The 23,215-nt window shown below is 37.4% G+C and overlaps 1 protein-coding gene across 1 annotated transcript; it reads right to left on the minus strand.

The window, feature by feature from the left end:
* Window positions 1-1,158: 1,158 nt before the first annotated feature.
* LOC114688234 (vomeronasal type-2 receptor 116-like) lies at window positions 1,159-22,764 on the minus strand. Its single transcript, XM_028862854.1, has 6 exons — window positions 22,514-22,764; window positions 9,487-9,778; window positions 8,323-9,129; window positions 7,417-7,641; window positions 5,807-5,921; window positions 1,159-2,087 (listed from the first exon to the last, which is right to left on the minus strand). Exons 1-6 carry the CDS (start codon window positions 22,762-22,764, stop codon window positions 1,159-1,161), a joined length of 2,619 nt encoding a protein of 872 aa, XP_028718687.1.
* Between the last annotated feature and the right edge of the window lie 451 nt (window positions 22,765-23,215).

Raw genomic sequence — 23,215 nt, forward strand, 5'->3', positions numbered from 1 at the left:
ACATAATAGCAAAGAACTAGGATAAAACCCATGGTAGTAAAGGTCTCAGGATTTTATAGATGTTTATATTTATTTAATAATTTGGAAATGCAAAATATTTTATTTGTATGTATTTTTATTAACTGGTGATGAATTCTGGAGAAATAAGTAATAATAAAGTTCCATGTTGTAACCTATTCATGATTTTAGATGAAGAATATATACCCATTCAAAGAAAAGTAGTGAATTGGAAGAAGCATTCAGACAAATGATGTGTAAATGTCTAGATTTAAAGAGAAGTGAGAGTAATCATCAAGACTTAAAATCATTGGAAATGTGACATATGTCAACAGAGTATAAATAAGGAAAAGGTCCATATAGTTAGGCCTAGTTACTTCTTCTGAGTGACTGATTTTTGACATTGGGTAATATAATTCTTGGTAAGTCTACATTATAACTCTGCATACAATATATTATGCAATGACTGATGAAGTATTATGTTCACAAAAGATTACATTCACATCTTGAAAATCCTGTATTCTTCAGTATAATCACTCAAACCCAAATGAAAGCATGATAATTTACTAAAGGGCCTTGAGGTCTTAAGAAACAGATTGATGCTCTTATACAAATCTGGTATATTAAAAGTTGAATATAATATCAAATTATAATCCACATATTTTATTACAGTGTTCAGAAGACAAGATAAAAATATACTAGGATCCACTTTCAAAATTTAAAAACTGGGAAAAACACAATGGGATAAAATAATATGCATAAAGCTCTTAAGAAATTGAAATCAATAACATGAATATTAATAGTCTATACTAGAGAAGAATATGGTGGGGTGCTGTGACTGGCCATCTTTAATCTTAGAAGAGCAGAGGCAGATGTAGTCAGATCTCCATGAGACTAAAATATTCACGATATTCACAAAAAGTTTCAGATGAGCCCAGATGTATACTGAGGTCCTGTTCATATGAAAATACAATCTGGATTTCAATCATGGATAACTTTATTGGCTCCAGTATAAAGAGGCTATAGTACAATTGGTTGAACACATAATGGTCCAATTAATCAAACCCATACTATAACGGTGTAATACACACTTGTAGTAGATATCAACTGGACTTCATCTTTGAAATTCATCATTTACCATAAGAACTGTTCAGTTTTGAACTAGGTTTTGAGATGGTTATTCCTTCTAGAATGTGGCCTATTCCTGATATGATGAAATGAGTTCTTATCTGGCCTTATTAAGATAATATAGCACTTAGGGACAAAAATGAAGCCAAGGAGGGCTGCACTAGATGCCAAGATAGAGAAGACTTCCATAGCCACCATGACCTTCCCTTTGGTGCTGTGGTAGACAGGGAGGAATGTGACCCAGACACAGAAGAACACCAGCATGCTAAATGATAGGAATTTGGCTTCATTGAATGTATCTGGCAGATTCCTAGACAAGAAAGCCACAGTGTAACTTCCAAGTGCCAAGGCGCAGAGATATCCCAGTATAGAATGGAAGGCAAAATCTGAGCCCTTGTTGCAAACAAGAATGATATGTCCAGGTTCAGTGTGAACATCTTTGTCAAGGAAGGGAGGGGAGGTTCCTAGCCAGATTCCACAGAGGACAATGTGGCCTAGAGAACATATGGGGATTATAAAGTTTGGGGTCTTTGATACTATTAACCACCTAACCACTCTCCTTGGAAAAGTGACCTTGAAGGCAATAAGCACAGTGATAGCTTTGGCCAACACAGTGGCAAGTGCCACAGTGAAAGCACCTCCAAATGTGATCTGCTGCAGGATACAGGTGGTAGTGTTCGGACGGCCAATGAAGAGCAAGGAACATAGGAAACAGACAGTGAGTGTGATGAGCAACATGTAACTGAGGGTCCTATTATTAGCCTTGACAATTGGAGTGTCTCTGTGCTTCACAAAGAGTCCAAGAACCACAGTTGTGAGTACAGAGAAACAAAGAGCTATGGTTGTGAGAGACATCCCCAAGGGGTCCTTATGGTGGAGAAAACTCACAGCTTTCTGGAGGCAGTATTTCTTCTCTGTGTTTGCATAATGACTTTCTGGACACTTCATGCACTTTTCCATATCTGGTCAGAAATGAAAGTGATATTTAGTCCAAGTTGAAGTTATACCTGTAATTTTAACCCATTTCTTTGTACCTGTTGACAGAAAAATTATCTACATCAATTTCTGTTTTCTCAGGGAAAGAGAAGTATGAACTCTGATGTGAATACTCTCACATTTATACCACCCATCTTCTTTATTAGATATGTCAGTTATCATTTATATGCACATATAAACTGTGTGGCTTCAACTCAGCCCTCTTTCATCATACTCCATTCCTCACTTTCTCCATCTCTTACTTCCCAAGTTTATGTGCTCTCTATCTCTTCCTTTTATCTTTTAATACATAGTGAGTCTATTCAGGGAATCAGGGAATCTACGGGAAATATTGGCAACATTTCAGAATCCACAACCTTAAAGAAAAGTGATGTCCTTTTTTGTTAGTAGTTATCTATTGCCAGTAGCTTCTCATACAAACCAAGGTCTTTATAGTGGTATAAAGACAATACACGTTTTCTCTCCTATAAAATTTCAGTGCCTCTTGTCTTATTGGTGTATCTCTTTTGGAAGTCAGAATACTGAGTTACAATGCATAAAGTTAATTTATGTTTTATTCCACATCATAAGTTATATTCACATTATGAACTTGAATAGCGTGAAAGAGGGAGAGCGCCCTTTGAAATTATTTTCATAAATTTCTTTTCTTAAACATAGGTTCTCAAGCTTCTTAACATTATAAAATGCTTTCTGTTTTCTAATATTGACTCTCCTCTGTGGAAGCTTTAGTAAATATGCATTACTCTATTGTTACAGGGTTGAATAGTGCACTAGTAAACAGTTGTCATTCCAGCTGGGGAAAGTTCAGAACTATTGAAATAGTTTTAGAGTATGAAATAAAACAGTCACATATTATTCTGCTGTTGAAAATTTGTAAAATTCATCTTGTACTTGAAGTGTATTAACATCAATTTATGCATGCCAGATTTCCAATGCCATTTTTCCGGATTTTACAAAGAATCTCATCACCAGACTTTTAATCTTATTTTTTGATACATTTTATTAACATTTTATTGAATAAACTTCAGTAGGATAAACTTGATTTCTATATATCTCATAAATATTGCTTCCTTTCGATATTGTGACGCATTGTTATATCTGTTGTCAGGGCCTACTTTAAAATTATTACCTCAGACTTTAATATTCCTTCTCGTTTATGTGGAGATATTTATTTTGTTTTGATTTTTCTAACTCAATGAATGACTCACATGTATAACTCCATTCTTTACTAAAAGCACCTGATACATGTAAAAAAAACTACTATATATAGGGTAACAATATCTATTTCAAGATACTATAACATTTATTGGATACATTGAATCAATAATCTTACCTCAAGTATACATACAAGTTGACATAATTGAGCTATACAATTTTTGGATGTATATTCATTGATTAGGAATTATGAAAGACTTTTCATGGGTAAGTGAACCATTTCTAATGTATATATTATCCTAATATATATTAATATATTATATATCTATTTCTAATATCTTTAACTATATATATAATATATATATATGTGTACATGTGTGCATAGATATTCACTAAAGAAGTATTTTTTAAATAACAGCTTAAGGTTACAGTCTATTATATCTCAAGGGGTGAAATCTATGGAAGAAGTTGCAGAAAGATTCTAAAAGTCAGAGGTCACGAAACACTTACTGCAAGGGATTAGAAACTTACAGACACAACATGGCAGTTGAATATATAAATTTTAGGTATGATATCATGCATATAACATGGGAAATCTCAGAGAAGACCCCATATCATTGAACATGTAAGATTGACAAAAAGTACTACCCTTAACTGAGAAGATATTTGACCTCGTAGCTGCTATAAGAGGAAGACTTGTTTGTCTTCCCTGGGAAAGGGAAATAAACGAGATCTCCACAAGTAAATTGTAGATGAGGTGTGGGCAATGGAGGGTAGGAGATGGGGATGAGAACACAAGGGAACAGAATGGTCAAGCTGGAAGAGGGCTGGCGTGGGAGAACAATGAAAGAAATACCATGATGGAGGGAGACATCATGGGATAAGAGATATTGTAGTGCTAGGAAAGTTCCCAGGAATCCACAAGAATGACACGAGCTTAGACTACTGGCAATAGTGGATAGGGTATCTGAACTGGATTACCCCAGTTATCAGATTGGTGAATACCATAACTGTCATCATAGAGCATTTCTCCAGTAACTGATGAAAGCAGATGCAGAGATCCACAGTTAAACACTAGTCTGAGATCCAGGAGTCCAGTCAAAGAGTAAGAAGAGGAATTCTATGAGCAAGAGGCATTAAGATTATGATGGTGATATCTACAGAGACAACCAAAACAAACTAGTGGGATCACATGAAATTTAGACTAACACCTAGGGATCCTCCACAAAATTGATCTAGGCCCTCTGCATAAGCCAGACAGTTGTGTAGCTTGATCTGCTTAAGGGCTGTCAGTAAAAACAGGATTCATCCCTGGTGAATGAGCGGGCTTTTTGCAGACCACTATCTAGGGTGCGATACCTCGCACAGCTTTGAGGCAGGGGAAGGGGCTTGGATCTGCCTCAACTGAAAGTACCAGGCTCTGCTACATCCCCATGAAAATCCTTACCTTCTTGTAGAATGGAATGGGGGGTTTGTGGGGAGGAGAGGCTGAAGGAGCAAGAGAAGGGAAGAGGAGGATCTGTGATTGGTATGTAAAATGAATCAGAAAATTTTTTTCTTAATAGACAAAGAGATGGATTATCTTACAAAATAGTGTGTCTATACTTATTGGTAATTAGTTCATACTCCACCAGGGTGACTAAACCAAAGAATATTTGGGAAGCAGAATTTGAATTGAATGAGTTTTTCTTAATTATTTAAAGGAGAGAGAGAAGGAGTTAGGTAGATAAGTAGAAGATCTGGAAATATATGAATATGATCCAAATACATAGCATGAAATTCTCAAAGAAAAGGAATTATTTAAAAATTTCACAATTGGTATCGCCCTGGCCACAAATTTAATATTAGATATGAAAATACTAGCTTTTAAACAATTTTCTTCCCAATGAAATATGCTATTAATATGTTCATGATCTATTCTCCTAAATGGAGATTCTGTATTTCATTGCAGCCCTCAGGTTTTGGTACAGCTCTCCATAACAGACTGTTGAAGTTGCATTGAGGATACTATTTCATAAGCTGTTTCTCAAAATTGAAGCAGAAAAAATAGACATAATCCTATTCATTAAGGAAATTTGAAATTTTAGTTATGCTGTATAGTCAAAAATTATATATTGGGGATATCAAATACAAATTTCTAATTTTCTGTATGAAAAGACTTTCTGGGAAGAATCATTAGAATAACCTATCCTACACTTAGATGAGTTATAATTATTGAAATACAGTTAGAAAAACATCCAATTTTGGTACTTTTTACTATGTGTTACATTACGTGAGATAAAAGCATGTTGATCAGTACAGAGCAAAAGGTTTTCCTACAACAAACAATATCTGCAGTTGATCATAAAATGTAAATCAGTTATAAATTTCAATGCCTACTCTGTAGTATTTCAAGACATAGTGATGCCCATTTATATCCTAAATAGAAAAAAATAAATTTATCTGACTTCTCTCTGGATATTTTCAGTTTTTCAAGATAATGCAGAATCCTGTAGAAATGTGGAGCCATTTCTGTAAGATTGATTCTTACCTGTCTCATTGGAAATCTCATTGTCTGCACAAGGAGTGCAATCATAGCAGCAAACAGCCTTGCCCTCCAGGGAAACTTTCCTGAATCCAGGCCCACAGCTCTCACTGCACACAGACTTAGGAATGCTGAGAAAAATGTGAGCAAAGTTAACAAATTCTCATGGTTTATTGAAAGTCTCAATAATATTTTTAATATCACATAATTAATTTGCATGTTTTATTCCTATAAAGTAGAAAAGGAATTTGAGCATCTGTGATTTATACAAAATTGGTCTGAGGATTATCCATTATTAGACAGTTTGGATCATAATGAGGTAGGGACAATTTTGATGCAGTTAGGTCATAGAAGCCATGATTTAGAAAGGCAAGTGGTCCATTCAGATGGATCCTGTCTCTGTACTTACTTTCTAATGTGTTGTGAAACTTTTATTTCCACCATGATTACGAATCTTGCTTGCCAACTTGAGAGGACTTATAATTGCCATGAAAATAAATTGTTGGATATTTCTGTGAGTATTCTTAAAGATTCTCTAAAAGTGAGCATCATCATTCCATAATTGTTATCTCAGAATGAATGACAATGAGAAAAATGTGATCTGTGGTATTTACTTTTTTTCTATTGACTGGGGATATAATGTCATCAGGAACCTCATACTCCTAGAGCAATAAATTTCCAAAGATAATGGCTGCATTCTCAAATTGTCAGCCAAAAGAAACACTTTCTTAAGTTATATTGGGTATGTATGTATTTATAGCAGCAGAGCAGGAGAGAAACATACACACATGCTCACTATAATATTTTCTCATTTAAGAGGTGGATAAAAGAAAAATGATAACTATTTATGGTCTGTAATTTTTAAGCATGGAATCAAAATGAACTATTCCAGTTTTAGATACAGTGAAGGAATTCTATTAGAGACATTGTGTTGTGATTTGAATGAAAAGTGGCAGTTATAAGCACAGATATGTCACTATATATTTTCTCAATGGTGGTGCTATCTTGAGAGTTACTGGTACTTTAAGAGTTGCAGACAGAATTATTTCATTGGTGGGAGTATTGAACATTTCTAGCCTCACACAATTCAGTATTCACTCTCTGCTTCCAGCGTGTGGACTGAGACTTTTTTTTTCAGGTTCCTGCCTATCTCTCCATTGATGCCACACACTGGCATGACTCCTGACCATAAGGACATTTGCTCTCCAGAACCATAAGTCAGATAAACTTTTTTTTTTCCAAAATTCACTTTTGGTGAGAGTGTTTCACCATAGCAAGAAAATATAACTTGTTCAGTTTTGTGTTGTGAATGTAGAGATTTTCTACATCAGGGTGTCCTGTTAGACATGAGATGCATGTACACTTCTCAGGTGTATTTAATTTGTGTCAACTTGACAAAATACTAACACATTCATCACGAACATTAACAGACATTGAAAGCTAAGAACTTCCATTTTTAAGAATCAGGGATGATAAAACAGTATCTTCTATTAGTTATGTTTTATGCTTTCTCTACTCTGAGTTTTATGCTAATGGGATTTAATTTCAAAACCAGTTGTTATTCCTGGGGAATATATTTGTGTTATTATTATAAGTTGAATGCATTTAGAGAATACATAACCCACCTCTGAATATATTTTTGGCCATTGTATCATCTGCTCAGATAAAGACAACTGTTGGCCAAGAGGAGCATTGGGCAAAAATGTTCCTACTTTCACTTTTAGTCCAAGACCCTTTGGAAAATTCCAAAAATTAAGAATATCATACTTATAATCTGACTTCTGTTTCCATTCTAGAGCCAAGTTGCCTCCCACATGGATATTCCTCAAGAAAGGATGAAGCTGAAAGTGATACAAGAACATATTTTAAAGTGGTTGTGAGAGGTTAACCAGAAATGAATTATAAAGTGACTATCACTGGTCATCATCTCTGGTGTAGGATACAATATTATGAGGGTGAGCAAAGGTTACCTAAGTTAGTGGAATGCTATTCTGCTGTGAAGGACAGTCAGCCAAAAGAAAATCTTCTAAACAAACTCAGGAAAGGAATCAGTGAGTACTTTTTGAAGCAAATTTCAATTTCTTTAAAATAAGTTATACCCATTTACACACAGGGTGTATCACAAAGTTCAGTCAGTAAAATGTGAGTACTGATAACTAAATGGTAGTTAGACAAAAATCATTTGTGTACTGATACCTTGTGGTAATGGGATGTCATTGATTCATTTACTTAGAGAGTTCTTAGTTTTCTAATGGAATATATCGCCATGAGAAGATTGTGAGGATATTTGTGACAAAAATTTACATTGCCAAAAATCACTTCCTCTTTGCCACTAGCACCCTATTCCCCAGCAACATGCACACAAAGATCTGCACTGACCTGAAAGATATGATAACAAATGAAGATTTTCCTGTGCATATAATATATGTAAATTTTGAAATATGTGATACCTAGTTTGGTGACTCTGAAAACTCTCAAAATATCACATTGTTGATGCTCTAACACAACGGAAGGGATATTACCTGCCAGGGGAAGAACATCATTCTTCCCCATTTCCCAGAATGTTGCATTTGTACTTGCTGAAGACTCATCTCATGGAGACTGTGGGCCACAGTATAAACAGCCTTGTATGTGTTGTAGCTGTCTTCGTTCATTGCCATATCAAAAATGTGTCTAGGTAGGAATTCCAAGGAAGCATTGGGTTGGCAGTTCTCCAAAAGATGACAATCAAGCTCTGAAAATGGGCACTTGAAGAACAAAAACCACAATTTAGGAAGGTAATTGTCGTCTGGGTATTTATAAGGATTAACTGTTTGGATAAAATTTTTAAATTCAATGACCTGCTCATGGTGTTGTGAAAAAATGAGACTTCCATGGAAAGAATCTAGCAAGAAAAAATCAGCGATATTAGTAACATCCCATTGAGAGGTCATGACCCAAACTTTCCTTGTCAAAATCTGTTGCCCTAGATTTCGTATTAAACCTTGTAGTGAGTCAGTGTCACCATAAATGATGATGATATTGGCTGATGATTCCTGGACCATGCCAAGACTTTTCCAGTATTTGTATGAAAATGAATTCCAGGTACTTTGGATCATTTCAACAAAAGCTATGCATACTTGATTAGTCTCCATCTTTTCTCTGATATCTGCTAGAAACTGAGTCCCTCTGTGGTCATCTGGGATAAGCAAACCAACCCAGTTCCAGCCAAAATGAAGCATCAAAGAGACCATGGCAAGAGACAGAGATGTGCCTTTGGGGGCCATCTGGTAGAGAGAAGTAACTTGACCTCGGTCATTGAAGATAGGATCAAAAGGACCAACAGTGAGCTGAAGAGAAAACAATTGGAAACAAGAGGAAGAACAATGGCATTATGCACAATCCTTGTTCTGCAGAAACAGATAGAAATGGTTAGCATAAGGATGGATTCATCCTGATTTTAAAGGCAAATTTATCTGACAGAATTTTTCAGAAAATTACTAGTTTGTCCTCCATTTTTATTAATCCTCCTTGTCTACTCCAACCTCCCTTTTCTTTCCTTTCCAAGTGACTGAAATAGGGGACCATCTCCAATTGTCTGGACACTTGTCATCAATAGCTAACTAATCCAAATGTCCACTTTTACCTTTGCATACCCAGAAATGACAGCAAAGAGACCTGGCTCCTTCTCCCACACAACTCCTCACCTGTGGAAATTTGTAGAGCTGAAGCAGTGTCCCAATATGAGCAGATTTTGCCCACGATGGTCCTGTCAGTGCAGCGGCTGACTTTCTCTTCTTTATACAGTTATAATTACAGTAAGGACTACTCAGGCCTGTGAGCCAAATAAGGGGATTCATAAGAATGCTTTTCTCACTGTATGGGACATTATAGAAATCAAAACCCAGAGATATGTTGGGTAAAAGATGAGGGTTCCTGTTGATCTCCTCAATGGCAAATACCAGGGACAGAACCAACTGGTGTATTTTAAAATTATACCTGCATAAATTGAATAAAAACACACCTCAGGAAGTTATAGACTGCACAGAACTGCAGATATATTGTAATGGTTTTCTGGTTTAAATATTAGTTTTATATAACATCTACATTTAAAATTTCCCTCTAAATGCCCGGAATTCAACTCAGTATGGTACCCTGTTTGGACAAAATAAGATTCTGTAGATATGACCCTTATAACTGGCAGTCCCATGACTGCCCACGAACTTAAAAAAAAGTTCCATACAAAACACAGTATCTCCTCTTGCATTGTTCTTTGTTGTTGAGCTCCTACATTTAGAGGACAACAAAGAGTCCTCCATTAAGATACTCAGCTTTCCAAGATAATATTTTCCTTTTCTTTTTTATTATTGAGAAATTTTCTATTCATTTTACATACCAACCACAAATGCCCCTCTCCCCTTTCTTCTGCTCCCCTCCAGCCACTCCCCCAAAGGGTACACTCCACTCCCACCTCCTCCAAGGCAAGTACTCTTATGCAGAATCAGCAGAGCCTTGTACATTCAGTTGAGGCAAGTTCAAGCCATGCCCCCCCCCTGCACCAAGGCTATGTAAAGTGTACCACCATAGGCACTGGGCTCCAAAAAGCCTGCCTATGTACCAGGGATGGATCCTGATCCTACTGCCATGAGGCTACTTAAGCACATCAAGCTACACAACTGTCTCGCTTATGCAAAGGGCCTAGTCCAGTCCCATAGAGGCTCCACAGTTATCTGTCCACATTTCATGAGTTCCCACTAGATTGGTTTGGTTGTCTCTGTATGTTTCTCCAACATGTAAGATGCCCTTGGCTCATAGAGTCCCTCTTCTCTTTCTTCAACTAGACTCATGCCTTCTTCAAAATAATCTTTTATTTCAGATTTTTTTATTAAAAGATTTTTTATTCATTTTACATACCAACCACAGATCCCCCCTCCTCCCTCCTCCTGCCCCAGCCTTCCACCTAAAACCCATTCCCCATTCCCATCTCCTACGAGGCAAGGTCTCACATGGGAGTTAGCAGAGCGTGGTACATTCAGTTCAGGCAGGTCCAAGCCCCTCCTCACTGCACCAAGGCTACCCAAAGTGTCTCATCATAGCACAAGGTTCCAAAAAGCTGGCTCATGCACTAAGGACAGGTCCCAATCCCACTGCTTGGGGGCCCCTCTATACAGTTCAAGCTAAACAACTATCTCGCTTATCCAGAGGGCCTAGTCTAGTGCCATGGGGGCTCCTCAGCTATTGGTCCACAGTTTGTGCATTTCCACTAGTTTGGCTAGTTGTCTCCGTACTTTTTCCAGTCATGGTCTAGATATCCCTTGCTCATGGAATCCCTCCACTCTCTCATCAATTGGACTCATGGAGCTCCACCTGGGGCATGGCTGTCGATCTTTGCATCTGCTTCCATCAGTCACTGGATGAAGGTTCTATCATGGCAGTTAGGGTATTCAGCCATCTGATCACCAGAGTATGCCAGCTCAGGCACCCTCTTGACTATTGCCTATGGTGGAGTCATCCCTGTGGATTCCTGGGAACCTCCCTAGCACTCTGCTTCTCCCTATTCCCATGGTGTCTTCCTTTATCATGGTACCTCTTTCCTTGCTCTCCCACACTGTTCTCATTCCAGCTCCTCTAAGCTCTCATCCTCTGTCCCTTGCCCTCCATTATGTGGTACATATACACAGTGGAGTACTACCTCAGCAGAGAAAAACAATGACATCATGAGGTTTGCGGGCAAATGGATGGAAATAGAAAATATCATGCTGAGTGAGGTAACCCAGACTCAGAAGAACAAACATGGTATGTATGCACTCATAAGTAGATACTAGATATAAAGCAAAGGATAACCAGACTGCAACCCACAGCTGCAGGGAGGCTAGCTAGTAAGGAGGATTGTAGGAAAGGCACATAGTTCACACAGTGATGGAGAAATGGATGAGATCTACATGAGCAAAATAATATCTTAGTCAAAGAATACCACTGAATTAATGTGATTTGTCTTTATAAATAGTTGGGATACTTTGACAATATTATCTTTGTGTGAGTTTATCTTAATTTTGTACCATTCATGTGTGTGCTTGTGTGTGTGTGTGTGTATGCCACTGTGTGTGAAAATATTTGAATTTAATGTTATTAGTCTAAGACAGAGGACAACCGCCACAAGAAGTCCTGGCTTTACTTTTCTTTTAACAGAGGCACAACTCTTCCCCTTCTATATGCCTGAATATCTTTATTGCATGCTTCTAGGGCTTCTCTTGTATGTTTCCTCTCCTTCTCATGATCCCTAGATTACACATTTACTCCTGAATTTTTTGTTGATCTGTACTCAGATAACCTCGCTTGCACCTGAAGAATTTTTACCTTCTGAGATATTCCTTATTTTGTTGTTAATGCCTGAAATTTAGAAAAATAGTTTTCATCAGAATACTATAAAATAATAATTAAAAAAAAACATTGCCAGGCAATGGAAACCTGTTTTTGAATTGTAATTTTTATGGGAGTCCAAGAGACTTCCACGAAAAATATAGGCTGCTGCCTATGCCTTTCATGCCTTTTAGAAAAAGTAGATGAGTTCTTATTGCTGAAGATATCATGCACTTCAAACAGTAGGTGAAATGATCAATCTGTATTTACCAGGAATCTTCTCTACTGAGGACTGGCTCCTAGTGTTACAGAATGAGTCATACAACCTCATAATGTAGAAAAGCTACCAGTAATCCTATCTATCTGTAAGGATAGTGAATGATAACAAGAGTAAGCAGAGTCAGATATTCTGATAGGTGTAATCATGACACTTATAGCCTTGGATAACTGTCAGTTACCAAATTGGACTTAAGGCATGATGTGAAAGGAAGAAAGCTATGCCTGTAACTGTACTTGTACATTTAGACAACTACCTGTAGCAGAAGGCATGGACTCTAGAGAAGAACCTACTACTGTCAGTTTTCATAACTAGTATACTCTCTAACTGTAATCTAAACTTAAGCTTATATCCACAAATAAGTATAGCTCTCCCCCTGTATAAAGATGTTTCTTTATATGGTAGACACTGATCATTACAGGATGCCATAACTTGTAATAATATACTGTTTAATCAGCTGCAGGGTGTCTACTCCAATTAATACATTTACAATGCAATGCCTAATCTTAAAAACCAGGAAACTTTGTGAGGAAGAGATCATAAGACTGTTTGAGAGAGAGGCAAGGATAAATGTTGCAAGATGCTCTTTTCAATTTAAGAGAAATAACATGAAGAGGGGCTGAGAGAGTGAGTTTGAAGGATTTGGTTGGAAGATGCAGGGATTAATGTGCCTGTGATATATTATTTGAAAATTTTCAAGTATTAATAAATATGGTATTTGTTCTTTCAGAACTTGATGGAAAGATGGTATTGCTAAAGACAATATATAGCTGAGTCATAGAATAGGGAGATATCAGGCTGCTACTTTACTACAATTTTCATCCCTAGTGGATAACTTTCACAGTTCAACTACTGTAACAGGAGCCCCAAACTTAGTAGTCCCTCAGACCTTAGCACAACTGATTTAGTAATGGAGGTGCTATTAAGCCTGTACAATTCAGCATATAGAAAGCACCACCTGCCCCAAATGTAAACAAAGGCGTTATTTATCAAAGTCCACAGTTCTGAAATGTCTCTAAATGTACTAACTTACTTTTGGGTTGGGTATTTCTGCTTCTGGCTAACAGGTCTTGTTCACTGAAATATATCAACCCAGAAGATGATTTTTATGCTCAATAGCTCACCCTGATAACATCTCATTGTTCACCCGAGACACTGAGCACCTAGTATATTTGTAAGCCAGCTAATAAAGACTTTTTCTTGCTTTAAACTCATGTCCAAGTAGTGATGTGTGGTCAGTATCTACAACATTTCTGGAGGGCCCACCAAGATATCAGAGCAAGACCTTGGGACATAAAGTATCTCAGAGCACCTCAGAGCAAGGAAGAGTGCAGGGGTCAGGGAACTCATAGAGGGTTTTCAGCCAGAGGTCCATGTACCCAGGATGTCTTTTAATCAATTTCTGCCTAAGGAATCTGAGGAATCTGACATCTTCACCTCAAAATGAAATTAATTAGAAGGTATCTTGGTTTGCTACCTCTGCAGGTAATTCTGATTAAGGTGCCTTCTGTATGGACTCATAGGCGAGAGATCAGAGATGACTGCTGGCCAAGTGTCCAGGAACTATGTGAGATGACACTGGGTTACCTTTGTCTGTTCAGTTGTATGAATGTGTGGTGGCCAAACCAGGTTGCTTTTAGTGTGTGTGTGTGTGTGTGTGTGTGTGTGTGTGTGTGTGTGTGTGTGTGTCCTGCTATGTGTTTCTGACAGTTTTGTTTCCCTGTATTCACCTGTGGCTTTCTCTGGTGTGACAACCTCCCCCAATCTGACTTAAGACCTGTGCCTCCTCCTGTTGGGGCCCTAAATCTTTTTGGTTCTGCTAGTTACCTCAGGGAAACTAACAAGCAAACAGATAATTCCACCTGCCCCACTCTGGGAACAGGAGCACTTTATCTTTCTTTTTTTGTTGCTTGACTCCTGCTCAGGGTCCAGGTTTGTCCCTATGTGGAGATACTGATGTTTCAGGCCTCTCCCCCAGGGCCTCCTGCATCTAAGGAGATACAAAAAGGGAGACCGGAATAGTTCTCCCAGGGTAGTATTCTCTCTACTTTTAGCTTACTCTAAGCAGCCCTGCAAATGGGGATGTTCCCCTGGGCAGAGCCTAAAGGAAAAGAGAAATTTCTACTCATTTCTCTTTTATGATTTAAGTCTTGTTATTATTCAGTGATCCATATAATTTGAAAACTTAAAACCAAGAATTCTCTCATTAAAAAATAAATAAAGGTAGAAAACTCCCCCATGTTCTTGGCAGGGGGATTTTTGCCAGACAACACAGCTTGGTCAGAACAGATTTTCCCTCTTTCCAACACAGACCAAAGAACTTTATGTAACTTTTACTAAGTACATTTTCAATGATTAAAGACAGCTCCTAAAGTGATTCCCTTGGTCATCCAACTGGAAACAGATATTAGAAAATGTTAATGAAATTCAAAGAATCTAAGGTATGATTAGGTCCTAGCTGCTGGAGGTAGCTCAAGGTGTGATTAACAACAAGGAACTGAGGGGGATGAGTCCTTTTGCATAAACTGAAAGCCACCATCACTTTGTCTTGTGGTGAGATACAGACTTACAGATATCCAGTAGGATTTTGTTGTCTTGCCCTCTGTCAGAAGAAAACAACACCACAGCACTGGCCCAGCACCAAGTTCCTATAATTGATCACCTAACATGTTCAGATACCTCCCTCCAGATTAAACAATACTCAATGACTGTGAAAGTAAAAGGGAAAGTTGAAGCCCACATTACCTGGTGACTTAAGAGACAGACATTCTGGTGGTCCGACAGTCATCCTGGAATACACCTCTCCTTCCTGTAAAGAAACCTGGGACCTCTGATTCTCATGAGTCTGATTCCCCCAGAGAAAAAGGTGTACACTTTCTTGGTCCTGAATGATGTATACTTCAGGCTCACATTGGAAGAGGTGAGTCAACCCATCTTTGCTTTTAGATGCATAAATCCTGAGAGAGGTCTACAGTGAAAACTTACCTGGATCAGGATACACAAAGGATTCCAAAAACTCTACAACCCTGTTTGTGTAAACACTAAATGCTGAACTTCTGACTTTCCATCAGAGGTTCAGTGGGAAAATAGTTTATGAAAAGGCCATTGAGGGACAGTTACAAGAGTCACAGACCTTGGGCTGTAGAACGTTGTCTAAAAAGGCCAATTTTATAGAAGGCAACTTCTCTTGGATACAAGCTGAAGAGAGGGAAAAACAGACTGTCTCAGCAGGACTGCTGCCATCCTACAGATTCTAACTGCAAAGACTAAGGGACAGATTCTAGAATTCCTAGGTGAAGCTAGGTATTTTAGCCTGTGGATACCAGAGTTCTTGGAAACAGAAATTCCTCTATACACAAGCACAAATCATGGGAACCAAGCCCCTAATCTTGACTGAGTCTAAAAACTCAGCTAAAATGACTTGCAAGAGTTTCACTAAAACTGTAGAAATCTAAAATGAGATAAAAACAGCTTCCTAGTTGTCTCTCTCAAGTTAGCAGCACCCTGTGGGTTTGAGCTACTATGGAGGGTTCCTGGCGTTCGTGTTTGACCAGCAGTATGGTGGGAATGAGACATCTACAAACAGCACATTACGATGCTGTGTGGTCGATTTAGTCTTTGCTAGTACAAAAAAAAAGAGTTTTCTGGGCTACATGATGCTTTGATAGAAGCATAGACCTGTTGCTGGAGGGCTTCTCTCCAGGTTCCACCAAAGCCCGCAGTCCCACAATACACTTATAAAATAATCACTCAGACGCTTATTATCACTTATAAACTGTATGGCCATGGCAGGCTTCTTGCTAACTGTTCTTTTATCTTAAATTAACCCATTTTTATAAATCTATACCTGGCCACGTGGCTGGTGGCTTACTGGCATCTTTACATGCTGCTTGTCCAGGCGGTGGCTGCAGTGTCTCCCTCCTCAGCCTTCTGCTTCCCAGAATTCTCCTCTCTCCTTGTCCCACCCACTTCCTGCCTGGCAACCTACTTCCTGCCTGGTCACTGGCCATCTGTGTTTTATTTATATAGAGCAATATCCACAGCATAGACCCAATGTTTCTGAGAGTTGATGGCTACCAGAACTGGCAGTAAATGTACCAAGCTGAGGTGGGTGGAGCCAGCAGCCACAGCAACCATTTCAGTCTTAGAAATGCTGCAGTTTCAAACAATAGATTCACAATAAGACAGATTCAGATGGAACAAGATTTTAAATGCTTTACAATGTGTGTAAAAATGTACAGAGGCTTGGAAGAGAAAAAGAACACACACAGTTATATAAAGAAGTAGATAGTTTTCAAAAATAAAGTCTTTAAAGAGAAAGTAAAGGTAGTATAAGAAATAAGCCATGTAAAATGATATACACAGAGAATCTGATTGTATTGTCTTTGGATTTTTACTGCAGAAAACATTGATGTAAAGCTGTTAAATAAATATGTATATTTAAAGTACATTGACTTCAAATTGATGTAAAGATATGTTGCTTGGAAAGAGCTCTGCTTTGTTTCACAGAAATCAGAGTTATGTATTGTTCCACATTAAAATACATCAGTTTGACCAGCCAAGACTTCCTGAAAGGTCTCAATGACACATGACCAGATGATTCAACTCAGAACAGTTCTAGCAATGCTCAGACATACAGCCTCACAGACTACCTATAAGCTAAAATTTCTTGTGTCATAAGATACAGCGCTCAGCAGATAGTAGAGAAGCTATGCCAATTCCTATAACTAAGCTGCTTAGAGATGAATTGCTCACTCTTCTCTAACCAAGCATATCTAAAAAAAGTGAGAGATTCTATGTCATATCAGAAAGCGCTGTGTGGACAGAGAAAAACAATATTTTATTAAAGTGATGTATAAATGCAATCTCTTCTAAAGAAAAAAATATATACATATGATAGATGAAAGGAGAATATGAATCTACTTTAAGAGCACTTGTTTGAAATGTTTACATTGCTATGGATTTAGTATATTGATACAATTAAAGTCAATTGTTTTACTGTACATGTAATTACTCTTGTAAGTATTATGTTATACAACTCTAAATAATGAACAATAGTCTCTAAGATAGTCAAACTATAGATATATTTCAGATAGATAGTAGTCTCAATACTTCAAAGACTACATAAATGCATTAAAATTTTTAAAAATTTAACTTTCTGATAATGAGACATGTGCTCCTGATTACACTGATTACTCAGAGAAGTATGGCATCGAAGACAATCCATATGAGTTATCTTCACCTCGCAATAGCTATTGGCAAAACTGTTCTGCTGGACTGCTTATCAACTGACATGCAGACATAGAAGTGACACACTTGCATGCAAATGTCTTCGGTTGCTTCACAGAAACTGCAGATATCTACAGACAGAGAAAATGACTGAGACTCTAGCTGTAACTGAAGACAGATGCCAACTTTACAGAGAAACTTTGGATGACTGTCCAGGCTGCCAGCTGTCTCTGTCTACTCTTGCAAGACTCTCAAAAGTTGCTTGCATCCTTTTCCCATTTCTCAGGTAATATTATATCCTTCTGAGGTCTTTGATGTAGTTGAAGACTAGATACAATTTCCTTGGTTATGATAAAAGATAAGTTAGATATAAAACCTCAGACTCACAAATATAGGGTAGATAGGATTTAATTTTGTTAAATACAAATCAACTAGATGTTGTAGCTGTCATCCTTGCTTGATAATTGTTTTGTTATATGTAATTTTACTATGTGAAAGTTAAAATCTTTCTTTTTGAAAAAAAAAAAGAAAAGGGGAAGTGCTGTGGATATCGCTCTGTATAAAAAAATGCTGATTGGCCAGTAGCCAGGCAAGAAGTATAGGCGGGAAAAGCAGAGAAGAGAATTCTGGGAACAGGAAGGCTGACTGAGGAGACACTGCCAGCTGCTGCCATGAGTACCAACATGGAAGATATTGGTAAGCCACAAGCCATGTGGCAAGGTATTGATTTATAGAGATGGGTTAATTTAAGATATAAGAACTAGATAACAAGAAGCCTGCTGTGGCCACACAATTTGTAAACAATATGTCTCTGTGTTACTTGTTGTCGATTTACCAACCACAGCTCCCATTTCTTGAGTGCGACAGCAGAAATATTAGATAGAAGGATCATGCAGAGAATCTGTAGATAAACAGATAGAAAATAAAGATAGCCTCAAGCCTGAACTATTAAGCCGACTGTCTGTGCGCAGTATAAGATACAATGAGCAAAACTCTCACACAGCAATTGCAGTCCATCTCAGACACTGCACTAGCTGTGTCTAATATTCTACATGACTGCTAAAGCACAAGAACCGACTGCTCCAATTGTTTTTAGCTCTATGACTGTTGAAGAATTGTCTGACTTCCAGGCAGACTGAAAAACTAGCTAAACAAAGTAAAAACTTCACTGTGCATCTAGACCTCAGAGTTCTGAGCTGGTAGAAACAATGAACAGAACATAAAAGGAAACTTTAATAAAATTTTCATTAGAGTCCAGAGAAAGACGGATAGGCATCCTTTCTTTACTTTGTCTCAGTTTACTGCACCCAATAGAGGGAGGGATTAACCAGCTTTGAGATTATATTTGGAAGAATTCACCATCTGCTTCCCAGGCTCAGAGATAAGCATTTGACAAAACTCTCTAACCATTCTTCTATCAAGTCACTGAGGGTCCTCTAGTTCTCCATGGTGAATTATCTGAGATATCCAGCCAACCTCTGAGTGCACCACAAATTTCACCTAGCTTAAGAAGAGTGATATCTTCTGTCTCAATTGAACAGCAGAATGATAGCTTCTGTCTCAAGTGAGCAGCCAGAGGGACACTGGAGCTAACCTGGAAAGGGCTCTCAAGGTGATTCTCTCCACTCCTCTGGTGGTGAGGATAGGTGCTCTTACACCATAGAGCCACCACACCCAGATAAAGAAACGGGAAGCCACAGATGCTGCTCTCAATTGGACTGTGTCTGGACAATGGCCTCATTAATAATAAGGTTTCATAGGTCCCAAGCTCTTCCATTTCCTGCCCTTATACCTCTTCCTGAATCTTGTGTTTTTCACTGTAGGTATGAACACAGGATCATGGTCCAAACCGCACTCCTCCAAGGCTGGACTTGAAATTGAGGAAGATAGTTACGTGGAAGGTATTGGCTAGTGTTGCTGCAGATCAGCAGACTTTATCCTATCTTAACCATTACTTCTGATACCTACTTTAAGTGTTTGGTTGTATTGGAGAAATGAAGGATGCTGGAGTTTATTTTTCAGATAGGAATACAGAGTATACAATTCCATGCCTGCCTTGTGTCTTGGTCCCCTAGTCACCAGAAACAAGTGACAATGGAGGGAAGAGCTCGGAATCATGACAGAGTTAGGGGTAGAGCCACTTTCACTGCTAATACACAGAAGGAGGCTACGTAAGGAAAAGCATGCAGGGTGACTTTTTCTATAGGAGTTATGCTCCAGAAAACTGATAGCTATATCTCTTTATTGCTTTTTTTCAGTTCTGGACAAAAACAGTGTACATATATTTATATGTATTTGTAGTGTTTTCCTTAACGATTTGTACTCTGAAAGATAGTAAAACCATTTATTCTTATTATTAAAAAGCAATGTTGATAAATCTTTGTCAGTCCAAGTTAGGGAATTTGTTTAAAATATTTGACATTTTATAATTAATGTCTCTCCTGAAAGTTTCATGAACACAACTGCCTAAATATTATATGAATGAGGAAAAAATAATAGATACACCAAAGGAACTGAGAGAAACATAATAAGGTCTTAATCCTAAACAAAGAACTATAGGCAGCCAAGAAATGTGAAGAGTCAGAGAAAAAGTCTTCTATAGGGAAGAGCAAGCCAATCAAACATCAAATATCAAATGGTCACCCTTAAAAATATACAATGCAGTAGCTTTATATATTCTGACCTGTCTGTATTTAGGAAAAGTATATACAAACATATATGCATATATGCATGTAACAACATTTTATTTTTTACTTTTTTGATTACTCTTGAAATTTATATTTTTATTGTTTTCTATATAATTTAATATATAATTTTTTATTAAAAATCTTTTTTTCTTTTACATACCAACCCTTGTTTCCCCTCCCTCCTCTTCTCTCGCTCCCTTCACCTACCTCCATCTCACCCCATCCCCTTTTCATAGACAGTAAGACCTCCCTTGGGTAATCAACCCAGGCTGTTAACAACAATTTTTGAAACAGCCCATGAATTTGAAAGAAAGGAAGCAGAGTTATATGGGAAGGTTTGGAGGTAATGAAGGAAAAGAGAAATGCTCCAATTATATTATAATTTCAAAAATAGGTGAAGTAATAAAAAATTAAAACAAGAATCCCAATGGAAGATGGTTTAGAATAAGCTGCCACTTTTGGATAAGATGTGTGAAACTTCACACAAAGGGCATATATTTATAGTAGAAGAGAAAATCTCATAACCTCCAAATTGTGAAACATAATGTTCATATGATACATGAATTTATATCACATTATTAATGTAAGAAATGTTTGTATTTTGGGGGAAATCTACTTTGACATATCAAGTTAAACACATTTTTCAGTAAATGGGAGGGACTTGTTCTTCATAACATACATACCTAGAGATAATACCAATTTTAATTTGGAAGGATAACATCCACTATATATAACAGGATTTGACATATGGTAGAAAATATAGCTCACCCAGGGCAAAATCTTAGCACTGAGTATGGTCTGAGTTTGATGTCAACACACACATGGTGGGAGGTGAAGTTATTCTTCCACAGATGATCTCTCATCTGAATGTGAGACCTGAGGCATGAGTGTGCATGGACACACACAAAAACACAAAAATTGTGGAAAAAATGCTTTGGAGAGTATGTACTATGTACTTTCCAATAGACTAAGTCATGTTGCCCAGAAAAGATAACTTACATTAATCTGAAAATTGGTATAAAATTTTAGTGTTCATATATCATATTATCTGAACAGTTATGATAGCCTTAAAGTGAAATCCATTTAGTAATTGTTAACACACAGAACCAATGTAGTGGAGTGAAATTTCAACCACAGCTTATTAGTTTTGTAATCTTGATAACTAAGATGAGTATTTCTAGGCATGTAAAAATTCAGAAACAATTGAAAAGAGACAGAGAGACAGAGGCTCAGAGAGAGATGACACATTCCCTCTTTGAACATACATATGCACTCTCGAACTGTAATAAAGGATGCAATCAGAAGCCCTACAAAATGATGTTAGTTTTCAGATACGTACACTTTTTGTACTCTAACTTGTATGAAAAAATTAGGCAAGTTTGTCCAATGGTAGATTTTGAGGGAGAAAAAAAAGGAGAGACATACATATTAATCTTTTATAGTAACAAAAATATTTCCCTACCAAAAACTTAGTTTGATTTTATTTCTGACTTAATACAAAATATCCCTAAATGACCACAGTCATGTCAATGTGTCTTATGAACAAACCCACCAAAATGAGATTAAAAAAACTTATTAAAAATACATGGAACAAACATGTAAATGGGCAAACATGTCTGAGAGTAAAAGATTAGCAAATAATTAATTTAATTAAAAGAATGTTGCAGACAGGCAGAGATGTTTAAACACAAAGAAGTATTTCCAACTTCTAAGTCTGACACTCTTAATCCTAAATAAGTGGCATTTAACACATACCAACTAGTGAGTGACTCTATCATCAAATCCTTCCATAGTAACTGCTTTTGGGGGCATCACCTCTTATCACAGGAGTACATCTAGAATTCTAGACTGCCCTGAAGAGGCAGGTCAAACAGTGTTAAAACCATCTTCCCTATGAAGATCTAACATGAGAAACATGTGACTGTAAAGGCATGGCCAAGTAAGATCACAAGATTACAACTATCATATTTGGAAACAATAATTAGTAAACAAGTAACCTTATTGTATCATCTTTGAGAAAAGAAAATAAAAGAAGGCTAACATACAATTAAATAAGGACTTCTGGATTGGAGAAGGGTTATTCCTCATAAAAATAGGAAGTCAAGAGGTTTGAATACTTATATCACCTAGGTCATATGTAACATGAAATCTGAAACAGGATAAATGAGTAACAACACTTACTGTATGTGAAAGTCGGTGAAATAGTACAGCAGATTAGGATGTGGAACTTTGTTACCTGTGTAGATAGTATGAACTGGGAAAAATACACCAATGACCACATCTCCTTCATGGTGAAAATCCTCTTTGATTCTGAAATAACACTCAGAGGAGCTATAGGCATATACATGACTGTGGTTAAACAAGATTCTGATGATAATAACCAAAAGAAAACATCCTATTAACACACTTGTCTGCTCAGACATAAGTCTCATGGATCCAGATGTCACAGTGTCCAGCAGGTTTATACTCAGCTCCAGTGTTTGTGACCATAAGTGCTTCAAACTTTGTTGATGAGTGAGGCTGTCACAGGAATCACTCTGAGTACTTTCTTATACCCCCTCCACTGCCACTGAGAATTCTGAACTCTTTCTACCCTTGGGCTCTGCATCTGAGGCTCTGTATTCAGGTGAAAAGCAAGCTGGAAAACATGTTTATAGATTTTCTTTTCCACCCGTAGGCACTGTCATTTCAGCTAAAACAACAGCCAGTAAGAGCTGAGGGATGAAGTCCTCTTTGGATAATTTGATCACAAGAATGAAGCTGGAAAATTTTCATATGAAAAAAATTGAGGTTGTTGTAAACATGCTATATTAGAGGATGACATTCCAAGTGTAGTGGGAAAGAGAAGGGGCCAAAATCACATGCTGGACAAAACTAAACAGA

Source organism: Peromyscus leucopus, unplaced genomic scaffold, assembly GCF_004664715.2.
Source record: "Peromyscus leucopus breed LL Stock unplaced genomic scaffold, UCI_PerLeu_2.1 scaffold_1342, whole genome shotgun sequence".
NCBI classification, from domain to species: Eukaryota; Metazoa; Chordata; class Mammalia; order Rodentia; family Cricetidae; genus Peromyscus; species Peromyscus leucopus.